At 33.0% G+C, this 16904-nt stretch overlaps 1 protein-coding gene across 1 annotated transcript in view; it reads left to right on the top strand.

The window, feature by feature from the left end:
* The first annotated feature begins 13856 nt into the window (after window positions 1–13856).
* The window catches only part of LOC129217008 (fibroblast growth factor receptor 2-like), a 47334-nt gene continuing 44286 nt past the window's right edge, over window positions 13857–16904 (top strand). The window contains exon 1 of the mRNA XM_054851240.1: window positions 13857–13868. Coding sequence (XP_054707215.1) covers window positions 13857–13868 — 12 coding nt within the window. The remainder of the gene's footprint in view (window positions 13869–16904) is intronic.

The raw sequence follows: 16904 nt of genomic DNA, 5'->3' as shown, positions 1-16904 counted from the left end.
AAAATTGCATTTTTGGAACTTTGATTTCAAAAACCTGAATGTCCCCAACGTTACTAAAAATGGCCTACAATCATGTTTATAACACTTTGAAAATTTTGCCTCCCCCCAACATCACACTAAGACTGCGTTTTTCGACTATTTCGAAAAATTCCGGGGAAAGCTTCCGAACTCCCCGTTTCCTAACATAATTGAAGAACCTGAAATTGTGTTTTTGGCGTTTCAAGTTCAAAAATTTGCTGGTGGAAGATCACAGGACCTCTTACTTACTTCCAAATACTACCAGAGTTCGTCTAAAAGTGCATTTTGAAAATTTTATTTTCGTGAAAATTAAAAGGCATAGCCCCCAAACAGAGTGCTTGGGAAAATAGGGAGTATTTCTGAGTAAATAGTATGCTTACGATAAAGATCATGTTAATTAAATATAGAAATGGTTCCCTCTCCTAAACAAGAAGCTAAATCCTTTCTCTCGCTGTATTTACATATTATTAGGAATTAGGAGTCAATAGAATAGAAAATGTGGGATCTCAAAAAAGATTTTTGTTCTATACGAATGAAAGTTACTTGATAATCATTTGATTAGAACATTCATTTTATTCTGTGACTGAAGACACGATACGATAATTTTTCGGCACAGAAGTGCGTAACACAGAACTTAAAAAGAAAAAGTTTGTCTTGATTTTTTTTTTCTTTTTAAATTGTGAACCCTTACTTGTACTTATAATTGCTTTCCTAAATGTAAGCTGTTAATTTTCATTTTTGTTTTAACTTTATGTATTTCCTGCAAATCTGTTTCTTGCCCTTTTTTTTATTTTTTATTATTGATTCATTAAATGCAAGATGCATGAAAACGAGGCAGAGCGATAAAAACTTTAAAATCTGGCAGAGGGAGGCGTTGAGATTTTTTTTCACCTAAGTATTTCGAGTTTTTTTTTTTTTTTTTTTCAGGCAGATATACATGTAGGTAATATTTTCGTGCCTCCTGAGAAAAAGGACAACCCTTAATATTTATTATGACAACTAACGAGGATCAGACACTCACAAGACTTATTAGGAAATTTTAATAAAAACTCAATGTGTTGAAGTAGAAGCACTATATACACTATATGACCAAAGCATTGGGACACTTTCAAAAATTCACATTTTTTAGGGATTTCTCGAGAAATAATAGACCAATTGCTCTATAATTTGTTTCGCATAAAATGTATACTCTAGTTGTCATTTTCCAATAAAAATTAAGTCTGCTATTCATTTAGGGGACCGACAACAAATTGAGGAAAAAAGTTTTTTGATCATTTTTCATTGCAAATTGCTGGGAATAAGCTATAATTTTCAGAAATGAGTTAAAAATCTATCAAAAACTTATTTTTATATTTTTGTGAAAATATCTCTTATACCCATGGAAATATAAGCATTTCTTCCGAAAATGCAAAAAATTTTTTGACTGTTTTCGCCTCATATTACGCAGAGTATTTCGTCAAACGTTACTAAACTTTTAGAATATTTGACAGCATTTTAGAGAAACATAATAATAAAATTTGAAGTTAAAATATTGAAAATTTGATGAAATATGAACAATTAAAGCTATTAATTTTTCACTGCGCATGCACGAAAGATAGCAATTTATAACGTTCATAATTCAAAGCTCAGATACATCCTACAATCCATGAAAAAAATTCCACCGCAATTTCTTTAAATTTTAAAAAGTTATCAGCGATCTAATGAGCCGAATTTCTATAATTCTAGGATAGGCGACGAATGGTAAGGGATTGTTAGCAAACTGGCAACACTTTCCTGCCACCGTTACAGAGTGATTCATGATAAGAACGGATTATTTGTTGCTGGTCCCCTAAATGAATAGCAGACTTAATTGTTATTGGATTTGACGTCTGGAGTATACTTTTCATGAGAAAAAAAATTACAGAGCAGAGAGCAATTGGTCTTTTATTTCTCGAGAAATCCGTAAAATTGTGAATTTTTGAAAGTGTCCCAATACTTTTGGTCATATAGTGTATGTAATACCTCATGTATTTTGCCGAATTTAGTAACTGGGAATCTGAAACTCTAAAAGTGCTAGGTTTAGTTTTATTCTAAAATTTCAACGCAAGATAGTTTACAAACATTGAGAGTGGGGGAAGGAATGATTTTTGCCTTTGAGCTTGGAGCAGGGTGAGCACCCCTGCATACAAACAAAGATCACAGAAAAATCTTTAATTTTTCAAATTCAGGAAATCCTTATCCGTAGCCGTCCGCGACTTTGCCGTTGTTATGCTCAATTTGAAAGAACTTTCACCATAACAACCCATTGAGAAATGCTATCGTAGCCTTCTCATCTACATATAAAATTAGATAAATAAATAAATATTTTTTCAAAAAGAAAAGGATTCAAAGATAAAGATTAGGGGAATTTTCTGGTCACCAGTGGTGAGAAAAGGCAATTATAGTAGCCACATTTTTTTCTATTCGCCACTGCATTTGTAAAAATGATAACTAACCAACAAAGTAGTATTTAATTTAGCACTAAAATATAAATATTATCAGTTCAAATAAAGGTTAATGTAACTAATTAGTGGCATTAATGTTTATTGTACAATCAAGTATTAACTATGCAAAGAGGATCTAGTTTCATTTTTAAGAAGAATGTTTTCTGGCAACTTGGATGGGGTTGGGGAGAGTGGCAAACAGGCAGAGGAAGCGAAAAAATTTCGCCAACCGATAACTAGTTAGTCCCCAGTTTTATTCGGCACTCGATTTTTCAAATATATTAAGTAGGATCATCCATTTTTAAAGAATATTTTTTGGTTAGAATTTGGAGTTCATTTCGTTAAAATTCAGTGTGGTCATGCAGGCTATCTTTTTTTTCCTTCCTTTTTTGAAATCATCAATTTTCAATAACGAACATTTTTCTAAAAATAAAACGAATTTATGAATTTATTTATTGCAAATATTCATTCATTCGTTAATTTTTCCTAGATGAGATCTGAAACCGTATTAATGGGGGAAAAAATCTTTGTTTCAAAATTAATTTTAGCGCGAATACAAATAAATTAATATCACAAGTAGGATTGCAAAATGCGCGGCAATGTAAAATTTCGCGCCTTTTACATTGAGTTATTTTTCTTTTACTTATGTAGTCAAGACTCAAGAGGGAAAGAACTAGAATTTCCTTGGAAGGGTCTGTAAAAAGCTGCGGTTTCATTTCGCCGACAGCTATACCTCCCTTGACTTGCACAGCAGGGGGAGCGTCCGGTCTGTCCCCCTGCAAAATGTGACAGGTCACATGATCCACACTTTCATCGGTCACCGTTCGTTCTATTGGCTGTTGAAGTGTCAATCATTTCACTGATGTACACTGCTTTCGTTTAAAGAAAATGCCCATTTTCAAGCGACATCGTTTTTCTTCCCCACTGAAGAGCAGCCTTAACTAGATGTTTGCCAATTCCATACAATCCGTGGTCAAACAGTACAAGCGCTCCGCGGAATTTTACAATAACGTCGCAAATAATTAGGGACTTTTTAATAATGAAACTTTTCAATATTTCAAGAATCCCTTAGATGGCGAAATCTTGCTTGAGAAAATCAGCTCTCTATATCACTGTATAAAAAGAATGTTCCAATGCGAAACAACAGCTGTGAGCGCTTTTGGGCTTTAGACACGTATTTTAGTAAGGCTTCGGTATACCAAAATGTGCACCTCCTATAGGAGCCATGAAGTCTCTTCAGGAGCACCGCGAAATTTTGTAATAACGTCGCAAATAATTAAGGATTTAATAATAATGAAATGTTTCAATATTTCGCGGCACCCCTTGATGGCGAAATCGTGCTTTAGGTAATCGGTTCTCTATCATTGTATAAAAAGAATGTCCCAAGGCGAAACAACAGCTGTGAGCACTTTTGGGCGTATTATGCATTAGGGGCGTATCTTAGTAAGGCTGCAGAAAAAGATTCCCAAAATGTGCATCTCTGCATGTACAGGAGTGCCGCGAAATTTTTCAATTACGTCAGAAATATAGTTAGGGACTTATTAATAATGAAATTTTTCAATATTTTGCTGCGCACCATGGCAAAATCTTGCATTAAAGAATCGGATCTATTCACTGTATTTAAAAGAATGTTAAGAAATTAAGGTGGAAACCTTTAAACCTTCACCCTAATATCACTAAATATCGCATAAAAACTTCGTTTTTTAGGACTTCAATTTCGAAATTTTTTTGGGGAGAGCCCCAGAGCCTCCTTTACAAGTAACAAGTGCCGTCCCCCCCCCCGCATTGAATAATAATAATGATATAAAAAATAATATCTTAATAAAATAAAAATAATAGGAAAGTTCAAAATTAAAATCAGTTTCTAGGAAAATTCCAAACTGGGTTTTGCATATATCCAACCACTGATACACTTCAAATTATCTTTTTTAACATCAAAGTGGTGCATCTTTTGGCCAGGGCCAGATTTAGACCAAAACGGGGCCCGAAGCTATTTCAGATTTGAGGCCTCTATTGTAATTCGGACAACTTTTTCCGAAGGTAACGAAAGGGTCAGTTTGAAGAATTTTTGTTTTTTACTATTTTGGCTCATTCCTCTGATATATAATGCCATGTTTTACGTGTTTTGATCGTTTTTTTAACGGTTTTTGCCTGCTGTCCTTTTCTGCTTTGCTCTTAAGAGAGAGAATGACATCAAAAGAGTGTTGGAGGGCTCCCCTTTAGGAAGGGTATAAAATATCCTCAAATTTAGGGGACCTGGGGGATTCTTCCCCGGAGGAAATTTTGGAAAATCGGTATAAAATTCTGCATTTTGAGTCCTTATTAAGGGTAATTGTAACTACAAATATCAGGAAAAAACAGGCAAACAAAACTTTTTTAAAGTTATACCCTTTTTTGAAAATTAATACAGTAAAAATTGTTTTTGATTCGACAAATAAATGACAGCAGTCAACAGTGAGCAAGAGAGAGAAAGAGTGAGGGAGGAGAAAAGATAATACATTCATCGGCTTTCAGTAAAATTAGTTTTTGATCACCCCTTCAACCCACGGACAAATAAAACAATGAATTCCATATTAAATGATCAATAATAAAAAATGCTGCAAAACAAATGTTGTAGAGATTTAGAAAATAATTAACAAGAGCCGAATTTACTGATGTATGCACTTGGATAATTCAAAATTTATGTACTTGATAAGAAATAAAATAGATGCAATCTTTGTTTAAGAGTTTCAAAGGAATGTATAATTATTTTAAAGGACTAAGAACAATTAAAATTATTTGAGGCTCTTCAATTGCACTTTCCAGTCTCTGACATTTTAGTACTCAATCGTATAGTTTTACAGAATTGTTATAACTTAGTAAGATACAACTATTTTAAGTTTAAAAGAAAAAAAATAAACTATAGATTTCTCATTAGCACAACTTTTTCAATTACAAGTAGTGAGTAGAAGTAAGACAAAAGGAAGCAATAGCAAAACAATTTCCAAAATACTGCATTCGGGATTAAATAAATAGCAAGATATGCGTCACAAAAAATTAGCAAAAGTAATATGTTACAGGAACGTGAGAACCACGATTTTTACATTTTTGATGAATGATGGAGCAAGGAGATGAATTTAACATATTCTTGAATTCCTCCCCTCCCCTCCACTTCCTCCTGTTTGCTAGAAATTTTAAAATTCAAGGTTTGTAGACACTTTTCGAAAGCTTTCCAGCACTTGAAAATCCGCGCAATTTGCCGCCTCTAAAATGAAGTTGAATTTCCAGTTAAAATCCGAACTATGTTTTGCATATCCATCCAAACAGTGTTACACACTTTTTTTTTTTGTTTTCTTTTTTAGCATTGAAGCTATGAATTTTATGGCGCTGAAATAAATATTTGTGCAAAAAAAAAAAAAATACTTTGACTTCGGCCCCTAAAATCAGCCGCCCGGCATTTCAGCATTTATTTGGGGGGTCGAATTTCTTAAGTATGAATTACCACAGTACGGAACTGAACACACATCGGCTAACAGGAAGTGGTCATAAAATAGGTTTAATATTTAAAAAATAGTGTTGAGAAACAATTTAAAATTTTGTGACAAAATTTTTTTTATTCATTTTTTAATAAAATCTTTTTGATACAAGTTTTAAATTCATGATTTTAGGAATTCGGAAGAACAGGCAATCTTATTACTAATCTATCAATGCACAGTGTCGTGCTCTTTTGCAAGTACAGCTAAAAAAATATATTTTTTTTGCTTATCCATGTGCTTCAAAAAAAAAAAAAAAAAAAATCTCTAACCTCCTGAGACATTAAAAAAAATCTTTCTCGGCTAGCTGAGGCTGATTGTAATAGTTAAAAAATAACTGAAGTAACACAAAGTTATGCAAAACCTTTTCAGGTCTTGCTCTTCAAACTCATCCTGGCAACTTCAAAAATTTCTGGATGTGACACCTGGTCTGTGTAGGTATTATATTGCTTGTAAGTTTTCTTGTCTCATGGAAAACAATTTACTCGAAGTTGAAGCATTTAATTTTTTTTTTCAATATCCAATCTAGATAATAATAGAGCCAACAATACACAGAAAAGTATTTATCATCAAATCTTGTGTTAATTTCATTAGAAACTGAATCTATTATTTCAATACGAAATATTAAATCAATGTTATGACTTATCATCATCGTGTAGATTTTTGTCTTCTTTTTCCTTTTTTTTCCCTTCTTTTTAAAATTGGTTCGAGTGAGATTGTTTTTTTTTTAAGTTTTTCACGCTTGGTTGAAATATTTATCTGTGAAATTTATTTTCAGTTTCAATGGTAGATTGAACTGGGGCTTGAATAGTCCGAAAACTAAGGTTAGCGGATTGAAGATGTTTTGATCGAGTAAAGCATTTTTTTAAAACTCTCGACGGTACAAACAAAGTGAATAAAAATTCAACCGAAGCCATACATGTTAATAAAAGGCATGAACTGTTTCACCATTGAAAGAATCGTTTTGCAATAATTCTTCCAGTTGTCAAATCACTGCTTTGAAATGATAGAGAAAGGTATTTTCAATAAGTTAAGTAAGTAAAGGTATTTTCAATAACTTATTAAAAATACCATGCCTTGCGTTCTATTTTCAAGTTGAACCATTGCTTCGGTCACTCGTCTGGTAAGTGCTAGTTCTATATTGGCTACCAGTTTTTTTGGTACTCTTGACTTCCTTAAGAGGTTTTCCACCTCCAGCTCAGTCACTTCATATTCCGGGCTGATGAGTGCTAATAAGCACGAAACTGCAGTCCTCGGCTGGAATGACTGAGCTGACAGTGCATTTCATGTATAGAGAAAGGTTTTTATGGTTTTAACTATTGAAGAGCATCTTGTGTCACTCCGAAATTGCATAGTTATAGAGCCCCAGAAAAGGTATTTGTTGATGTGCTTTTTTTTTCTTTTCAATAGTATGCATTTTTAAGAAGTTTCTATGAAACATAGTACGACATTTAATACCTGAAACATGTTTCTAGCAGAAGAAATTGATGAACACCCATTAAATAAACATATACACTTAAAATATGAGCGCCAAAGTGAATATGAAATATCAAGGCATTTTCTTGTGGAATACCATGCAGTTACACCACTTACACAGGCCTTTCATATTGGACATACCATCCTTTCAATTGGGCACATATGTATGAAACATTTAACCTATATGAGGAGATTTTGTCTTTAGTTGAAATTAACCGTGGTTCCCCATCAGTTTTTTCCGTTCTTGAAAGGTTGGAAAATGCTTCATGAATTTCTAAGTCATCATCCAAATAACGGAAGACACTTGCTCTTGTCTGGGAATGTGTCGAGTTTCATCAAATAGTTACTGAGAACCAGCGAGATTTTAAAATTGAACATTGATTTTCGATTTGCATGAATTGAATTCACCCATTTTCTATCATTCTGCTCTAAAAATTTGGGTGTGCAACCACCCCCTCTTGACCCTCCCTATTTGCCTCCCCTGCTGCCTACCCCAGTTTAATGCAAAGAGAGATTCAAAGTATTGTGAGGAATACTCACACCCTGAAGTTCTAAATGTTTGAACGTAAAATTCGTAAGTAAATTAAAGTTTGATCAAGAGATGCAGGAGGCACATTTCAAATAAAATGAAGTGGAATTAATAAGTATCACAGAAAATTATTACATCCGTTCAAAATGTTAAAAGTTTTTTTTTTCCGGGGCCGCATACGTTTGTATTTCAAGAAAACAAAAATTTAAAATGAAGATAGGGACGTAGCCAAACTGAGGGAAGGGTGGGGGACTCCAAACTCTTCATTTTACGTTCTCAAAGCTGGCCTGGAAGTGAATTTTTAAAACTTAGGGTTTGGAAAAATTCCGGGAAAATGTTTCAAACCCCACCCCTTGCCATAACGTCAATAAAGATGTCATACACCTGAGTATTTAGGAATGCAATTTCTAAAAACCATGAGTACTCTCAATGTAATCCCCCCAAAAAAGCGCCCTCTCAATTAATCATTCACGGTCGAATAAATTCCGTCTATCAGATTTTAATTTAAAAAAGCTCCATGAGTCTTCCTGAGGTCCTCCTAATATTATCGAAGATCCTTAAAAATTTCATTGTTAAGGCTTCAATTCAGAAAAACTTTCACGGGAGATCTCAAAACCCCTACCCCTCCTAACAGTATTGAAAAGCGCCTACGATTGCGTTAATTGAATTTTCAATTTTAAAAATTTGCTAGGGGAGGACTCCGAATATCTCCACCCATAAACCATACCGAAAATCTTCTAAAATTGCGTTTTCTACAGATCGAAATTTTTTCGAGAAAAGGCCCCCCTCTCTCTCTCTCTCTCTCTCGCCAACATCATCGAAAAATGTCTTAAATCTCGTTTTTAGTGCTTCAATTACGAAATATTTCTGTGCGCGAGCCCCTTCAACCCCCCCCCCCACCCCGCCCATTTCATCGAGGGTTAGTTTAAATTACGTTTTCGGAGTTTGTCCTGTTTTTTGAGCGACGAACGGCCCTGGATTTCGGAAACCAACCAGCTAACTAGTAGCTCTATCCGAACACTCCTGGTTAGTCTCCGGTCAACCAGTAGGACAATGCGAACGCAACCCGTATAAAAACAGAAAAATAAAACTAACTTAACTGTGACCGTTATGATCCCATTTGTGTAGCAGACGAAAACAAACATTTAAATTCTGGCGCTTTGATTCGAAAAGTCAGTTGTTTCAGCTATTTTCATTTATTATAGGTATAGGAGTATTTTTATACTTGACAGAACAAGTGCTATTTAACCAGTGCTAAAGGAAAACATATTTTAAACGATAACTGTTCTAAAAACTAATAGCTAGCTAAAACCTAAAATAATTGTTCTGAAAACTAACGATTCTGTTACTTTTAAAAGTTGTTGATAGGGTGTCTCTTTAGTGGGGATTATTCAATGAATACTTTTTTTTTTTTGTCCTTGCTCTCTTGTTGTGCATTTTGTAATTTATTTCAATCTGCGGACTTCATTGAAAAAATGTTTTGTGTGCGTTGTATTTTTTATTTCAAAATTGGAGTTAAATATGAAATGTGTTTATTTAATTAGATTTTGTGAAAAGGGGGGGGGGGGATTTCAAGGTATTACTTAAGTATTATTAGAAGTTTCTAAAAAGCTATGCAAATTATAGATGAATGTTAGAGGTCACCTCAGGAAATCACCTATTCTTCAAGACAAGTTTGACTTTTAAAAATGAATTAATTTCCAACGATTCTTTGTACTGTTTTCTCTACCTCTGCATTTTGCTGTGTAGTTTAAAGAGTTTTCTTGTAAGTGTAAAATGTCATCTGAATTTTATAGTTTTACCACAAAGGCATATTCAGGTTTTCTATTGGTTCTTTGACATGTGTTTAAATATATAGAATATGGATAGCTTTTCAAGAAATTTTAAAATTTCAGTTTTCTTTTTGGCAAGATCCTGTACTTTATTTCATTAAATTCAAAATATTCTTATTTAAATCAAAACACTCCTTTGAATGAAATTAAAACAATTTGAATAATCATATTTATTCCTAATGACCTTTTAATTAGATTTTAAGGTAACGGTGAGACATAAGTTAGAAATTTTGATTTTTTTAATTGGCATATTTGTATCCAAATAACACTCCATTTGCCTCTTCATTCGTTATTCTTTATTTTTAACCTTAATTTATGTACCCTTAAGCAGACCCGGCTCATGGCAACCTAGGCAGCAGCTTTTAGGGGTGGCAACTTTCAAAATTGAAATTCTTTTTTTAGCCTACTTTCCCAGTAAAAATCAGAGAAAGAAGAAAAAAGCATGAAAGAAGGCTTAATACATCTTAAAAATATTCCGAAAAACAAAAAAAAGTCAAAAATAAATAAAATAGTTAGATAAATATTGAAAAATTAAAAATTGGAAAGTAGGGTATTGAGATGGGGAAAAATGTCTGTCGGTCTGTCTGTCTGTCTGTCGGTCTGTCTGTCTGTCTGTCTGTCTGTCTGTCGGTCTGTCTGTCGGTCTGTCTGTCTGTCCCCCCCTAATAACTTTTGAATGAATAGTCCGATTCGAACAAATTTTTTTTTGTTAGAAAGATCTCGGCGAGGACATCTCATTCCCATAATTCATTTTTTGATTTGAACAATTTTTCGTTCAATTTTGAACAGTTCAAAAAAACTTAACATTAGCGCCTACGGGGTAATTCAAATCAAAAATAAATCTTGAACTTAGAAGCGAAGTGACTTTAAACAAACTTTGTAGGGAAAAACTTTTGATAAAAAACATGTATCGAAAATATCTTTTTGATTTGAACAAGTTTTCGTTCAATTTTGAACAGTTCAAATCTCTTAACATTAGCGCCTAAGGGGAAACTGAAAGTCAATATAGATTCCGAACTTAAAGGCGGATTTACTTCAAACAAACTTTGTTGGAAATAGCTCTTGAGGACCTACTCCCGACTCCGACTCCGAGAATTTAGGGGCACCTGACACCGACTCTGACTCCTGTTCCCGACAATTAATCGGACTCCGACTCCCCGACTTCGACTCTGACTTCGTAGCTTTGGCAAACATTTATACACGGAGGACAAATGACTGACTCCGATTCTTGGATATTCGACTCCAACTCTTTTATCCCAAAATGAGATTGACTCCGACTCCGACTCCGCTGCTGTGGTTTTAACTGTGAAATAATTATTGTTGATATGATTTGTTTTTATTTTCACGCTAAAGTTTTAATTTAGGTATTTAGTTTTCGGTGAATAAACTCGAAAAATATGCGCAGACGATTTTTTTTTTTTTTTTTTTGACAATGAAAATTATTTCTTTAAGTTGACATTTTATTGTTTTTTTTTATTATTATTTTGGTAAGTGCATTAATTCGTTTAAAAAATTATTTTTGGCAACAGGGGAAAAAGAAACGATTTTTTTTAATAAGATGTATTTATTTTAATGAACTTATTATTATTATTTTATCGTTTTGAAAGCTGTTAAAAAAAATTTTTAATGGAAAGAAGTGTATTAGCTGCTTTGTTTAAAAGGTGCTGCTATTTTATTTGTTCGTTTTTTTTTGAAGAAAAGTAAGGAATATTTTATTCCTAGAAATCAGCTTAAAATATTTAAAAAAAAAATGTTTGAAAAAATTTGCGATTTTAGCTATTTTTGAGAATATTGATCAGGTACTAGAAAGTAGTATGGGTATACGGGAAAGTAGGCTCGTCTAGTTCTAGACGGAACTTCTTGTTTTTTTAAGTATGAATATTTGTTTCAGCTCAATAAGATTCACTGCTTCAATGCTAAAAAATAATAATAATTTAGTGTGTACCAGTGCTTGGATATAGAAAAGATGTTCGGAATTTAGCTAGAAATTCAATTTAATTTTAGAGGTGGCAAATTACATGATTGAAAAGTCTTTTAAAATATTAATGTCTGCTTCAGTGCCATAAGGTACTACTTTAATGTTTAAAAAGATAATTTCAAGTGTGTACCAGTGTTTGGACTTGGAACCAGTACAAAACCTAGTTTGGAATTTCACTAGAAATGCGCTTTAATTTTAAGCACTTTACTATTGTCTTTATTTTATTAATATATTATTCTATATATATATATATATATATATATATATATTATTCAGTGGGGTGGGGGGGGGCACTTTTCTCCACACACACCCCACCTCTTAGCTAGTAGCCTTAGGTTGGGGGGGGGGGGTCACTTGTGAATATCGCCTAGGGCGGCAGAGCTACTAGAGTCGGCTCTGCTCTTATGAAGTGTTTGATCTATGGATGATAAATTCCACCAACCTTCTGTTAGTTTTTGCAGCATTCAAAATTTTTCAACTTTTGGCAGATTGTTATGAAACTTTGTTTTTGTTGTTTTTTTTTAATTTTAAGGTATATAACTCATGTACAAATACGTATTGTACCTATTTCATATCATGTATTTTTAAATTGTTCTTTAACTAATTGTGATCAATATGCTTTGTGTAAAGAGCATATTTTGTTTTAGGTACCTTATGAAATGAACTTCATATTGACACTTGTTAGTTTCATCTTTTTAAACTTTTTTGTATGTCATGGGCTTCCTGAATGTTGTTCAGCTCCAGCTCAATATCCTGATGTTCAAAATATTGTTGAATGTATTTTAAATTGTTCTAAACCTTCAGAGGTAAGTTTATTTTACTTTCAAATTTTTACTTTATTGTAACATAGTTATGGCAAATTCATGGAAGGCAAGAAGCTATACTACTGGAACCTCCCCCAGTGCTAAATCAGTTTTTTTTTTAAAATAATATACCTGATCTTTCTATTTTCTTTTTTTTTTTTTGTTAAAAAACCAAATACGTTTTTTGTCGTTAAGACTTTGTTTTCTGGCTTCAAATCCTAATAAATTTTTCAGTTTTTGAAGTCAAAATGTAGTTGTAGTACAGAGCTACATTGGTGCTTGAAAGCATTGATGCTTGAACCTAAAATATCTAACTCAAACTCGCTGTCTGAAAAATTGATTTATTCTGTCTACTCTAAGGAAATATTTTAAAAAAATATTATTTAAATTATGCAAACAATTGTTTGTTAGATACACATTGTACAGACCATTCTTCTTCAAAGCCCATGGGCCCAGGGTTTTTTGGGTTCTTTTAAATAAAACCCGAAAAAAACCCAACTAAAGTTGGGTTTTTTTAAATAAATAGTTTTTTTTGTCTTTTTTTTTTGGGAAAATGTGGGGTACTTGTATCATATTCAGTGGCGTAGCTATGGGAGGGGGCGGTCCGTCCCGGGCGGCACTTTTCTAGAGGCGGCAAATTGGCCCTTTTTATGTGGGAAATTAAATGTGTTTTCCAAATAAGGAAATTATGGTTTTAATCTATTACTGCAGGCAAGAAAATCTTTTTTTAAAGCACTTAAAACAACAAAATAACTTTTCTGGGGCATAATGGACTATTTAAGTATTCCTGTAGTTTTCAATTATTCCAAGAAAATGACACCACAAACGAAGAAAAGTGCGGCTCAAGTCATTTCAAACCAAACTTTCCCAGAAAAATATGCGTGTTTTAACACTCAAATTTATGATTGAAAGCTCTACAATAATAAGAAATTCTCTACCTGACTTGAACCGCTGTTTTATTCGTTTGCAGTGTCATTTTATTGCAATAATTGAAAACTAAAGTAATACTTAAATATTCCATTCTGACCGAAAAAAATTATTTTGTCTTTTTGAGTGATTATGAAAAGTGCATAGTATTTTTTTAATAATCTGTTATTTAGACTGTAGAGGTGAACTTCAGGAAGACGGAAACAATGAACTTTTCCAACTTTTGTTATAAGAAAAAGCTAATACAGGATTTAAAGTTTAGAGTTTCTTGAAAACCTGCTCGTGAAACAAAAATTTCCCCTTTTTTTACCTCAGGAAAATGGTGACAAGAGTAAGATTTGATTTCCCACTCTTTACAAGAGATCTCTTCCTCAAACGAAGTATAAGGGATTTCCGTTTTCTCGCTTTTGAGAGTAAATAATCTATCCGACAATTTTAAATCACATGTTAATCTATTCCTTATGGAAGGTAAGCGAATTTCATTTTTCAACATTTGGGTTGGACCCCCCAACTTGTTCCAAACATAGTCTAAAATGCATTTTAAAGTATTCAGTTTCAAATAATTCCAGTTGGGAACCTCTCTCACCTCCAATCTGTAGTCGAAGGATGTAGTCGAAAATTTTTTAGGCGGGAGAGCGCTTTAATATCTTATCCCTTTTCCTGATATCACCAAAGTAGTTTAGAAATACGTTTTCAGACTCAATGTTGGAAAATTTCTGGGCAGAGCCCCTAACCCTACTGTTTCCTCTAACGTAGCAAACGCAGCCAAAAAGTATATATTTAGGACTTGAATTCTGAAAACTTTTTTGGAGAGAACTCTCACCTTCTCTTCTAAAGTCTCAACATCTAGCTTAAAATTACGTTTTTAATGCTTCGATATTTCAATATCAATTTGTGAAAACAGCATTTGAGCCCTGACTGTACTTGATCTCCTAAAGTGATCAAATGTAGCCTAAAATAAGTTTTTAGGGCTTCAATTTTGGAATTTTTCCGAGCCAGATATCTTAGCGCCCTCCCCCCCCCTCTCCTCTAACGTCTCCAAAGATTGAAACTGTGTTTTTAAAACTTCAATTTTGAAAAATTTCCGAGGGACGAACTCTTTACCCCTTTTCCTTACGTCCCCAAAGAAAGCCCAAAATTTTCTTTCTTAGAAATTTGCGTGAGTAGGAGAGCTCGCTACCCCTTCCTTCTGACAGATAGTCTAAAATGAACTTCAGCTTTAAAAATGATTTTTAGAGGGAAACCTCCCTCTGTCCCCTCTTCCTCCTAACATTATAAAAGAAATTACAAAGTCGGACGTCAATTATGGAAATTTTTCAGGAGAGAACTGCTTGGCTTCACAACATTTTTTAAGCCATTAGGGAACCTCTCAACGTCACCAAAGACAGCCTAGAATTGCGTTTTTGAGATTTCGGTGCCGAAAAACTTCCAAAGAAAGAACCCGAACCTTTCCCTTTCAACCAAAACCACCAAAGATACCCTTAAAATTGATTTCAATTTAAGAAACATTTCAGTAAGAGACCTCAGTGCCCCTCTCTCCCCTAGCTCCTACAACTGCAATAAGCATGCAATTGCGTTGCCAAAGATAGCCTAAAATTAAATGTTTCAGAGCTTAAAATTTTCGCATTGAGTATCCGACCATTCCTGATTTCTTCACTTCTTCTAAGTAGCTTAGGTTGCATTTTAAAATTTCGTAAAATTTCCCTTCGTTGCTGACAGATCCCCTAACGTCAATAAAAAAACACTAAAAGAGACAATTTTTCAAAAAAAATTGGGAGCAAACTCAACGCGCCCTTTCTAATAAGTTAACTAAAATTGCGGTTTTTGACTTAAATTTAGCAATTTTCTCCAAATGTGGGCCCTTATCCCCCCCCCTTTTTTTTCTTTGGAAAGTATCTAGAGAATAATAGTCTTATTTTCTCATCAATTAAATTTCTAGCTTTAATTTAAACACGCTTGACAGTTTTGTATTAGCTATTTCACAATGAAAGGGCGGCAAATTGAGGAACCACCCCGGGCGGCAAACACGGTAGTTACGCCACTGATCATATTGTAGCATAAGTATATGGACAAAGCGCAAAAATTGTCTTGGGGTAAAAAAAGCTGAAAAACTAGTTAAAGTTCAGCGTTTTCTGAAGAAAAGTATAAAAGATGACGAAACCCAAGAATTGTGAAGTTTCAGATTTTTTAGTTTCCATGATTACCAACAGTTAAGGCAAAGTTACTTCTTGAGTGATAAAATCTATTGATCGTTTTTAATTACTACATTTTTTTTTTTTTTTGCATTTTACTTCATTGTATTTTATTTTGCTATGCAAAACTAGTAGAACCTCAAGTAGTTTAAATCCTTTTTTACTGAATTCCAGCTTAATCAAGACATTTCTTTGAATTTTATGTTACCTGTTTTTCTATTTCTGTGTACAGAGTAACAAATATTAAACTTTTTTTGTAAGATAATGAAAATACTGTACATCCTATTCTGTTTTCTGTCTGACCATTTGTAAAACCTGTTAATTTCTAAAAAAAATATACCTTGTTTATTCGAGATTTGTGACATGTTGGTTTGCAGAAAATAATTCACATGAAAGCCTTTTAGCTAGAGTAGTTTCCTCTCTACAATCTACAAATATTGAGAAAATCAGACATGACAGGACTTAGTCAAGATAATTTGAGTTATTTATTGACCAGTTAAAGAAAAAAATTAAATATATTTATTTAAAATCTTTGAAGTATTTTTTTAATGTCGTTAAGAAATACTCTTATAGTTAAAAATTCATTTTTTTATGTCCATTGTCTGTGGTGAAGACCAAATAAAAAAAGAAGTTTAAATTAAAAGTATTTAAATTAATTAATTTTTTAAAAAACTTCTCAGAAAATTAAAAAAAAAACCCGAAAGTGGGCTAAATAATGGATTTTTTTTAAATAGGTTTTTTTCAAAAGAACCCATTGAGTCAAACCCAATTGGATCCAATCCAGCCAACCCTGCTTTAAGGTTTTAGAAAACTTGTATTGGAAGTGAATTTTCTGCAAAAGAAACTTGATTTTTTTATTTCAAAACAACAAAAAACACCCTTCTAATTTTTGGAATATAGCAAGAGTTTGATTTATTTATACTAGCAAAAAAAAAAAAAAAAAAGACCCAAGTATAAGTTGGTACACTGGAGATATGACTTATTGAATCTCTCAATTACAAAGCATAAAAACTGATTTTAGATGAGGAGTGGCACCACTCTTCTTGTCTCAGGGTACTTTCTATTCTTTATACTGAAAAGCAAAAGTATTAGCTTGAAATAGATACCTAAATCAACTTAATTGGTTGAACAATAAAGAAATTATTTGGAAGATTTTCTAAATTTGTACCAAAAAA

Source organism: Uloborus diversus, chromosome 1, assembly GCF_026930045.1.
Source record: "Uloborus diversus isolate 005 chromosome 1, Udiv.v.3.1, whole genome shotgun sequence".
Taxonomy (NCBI): domain Eukaryota; kingdom Metazoa; phylum Arthropoda; class Arachnida; order Araneae; family Uloboridae; genus Uloborus; species Uloborus diversus.
The sequence above is the reverse complement of the archived record's forward strand: the minus strand, read 5'-3'. Positions and strand labels throughout refer to the sequence as shown.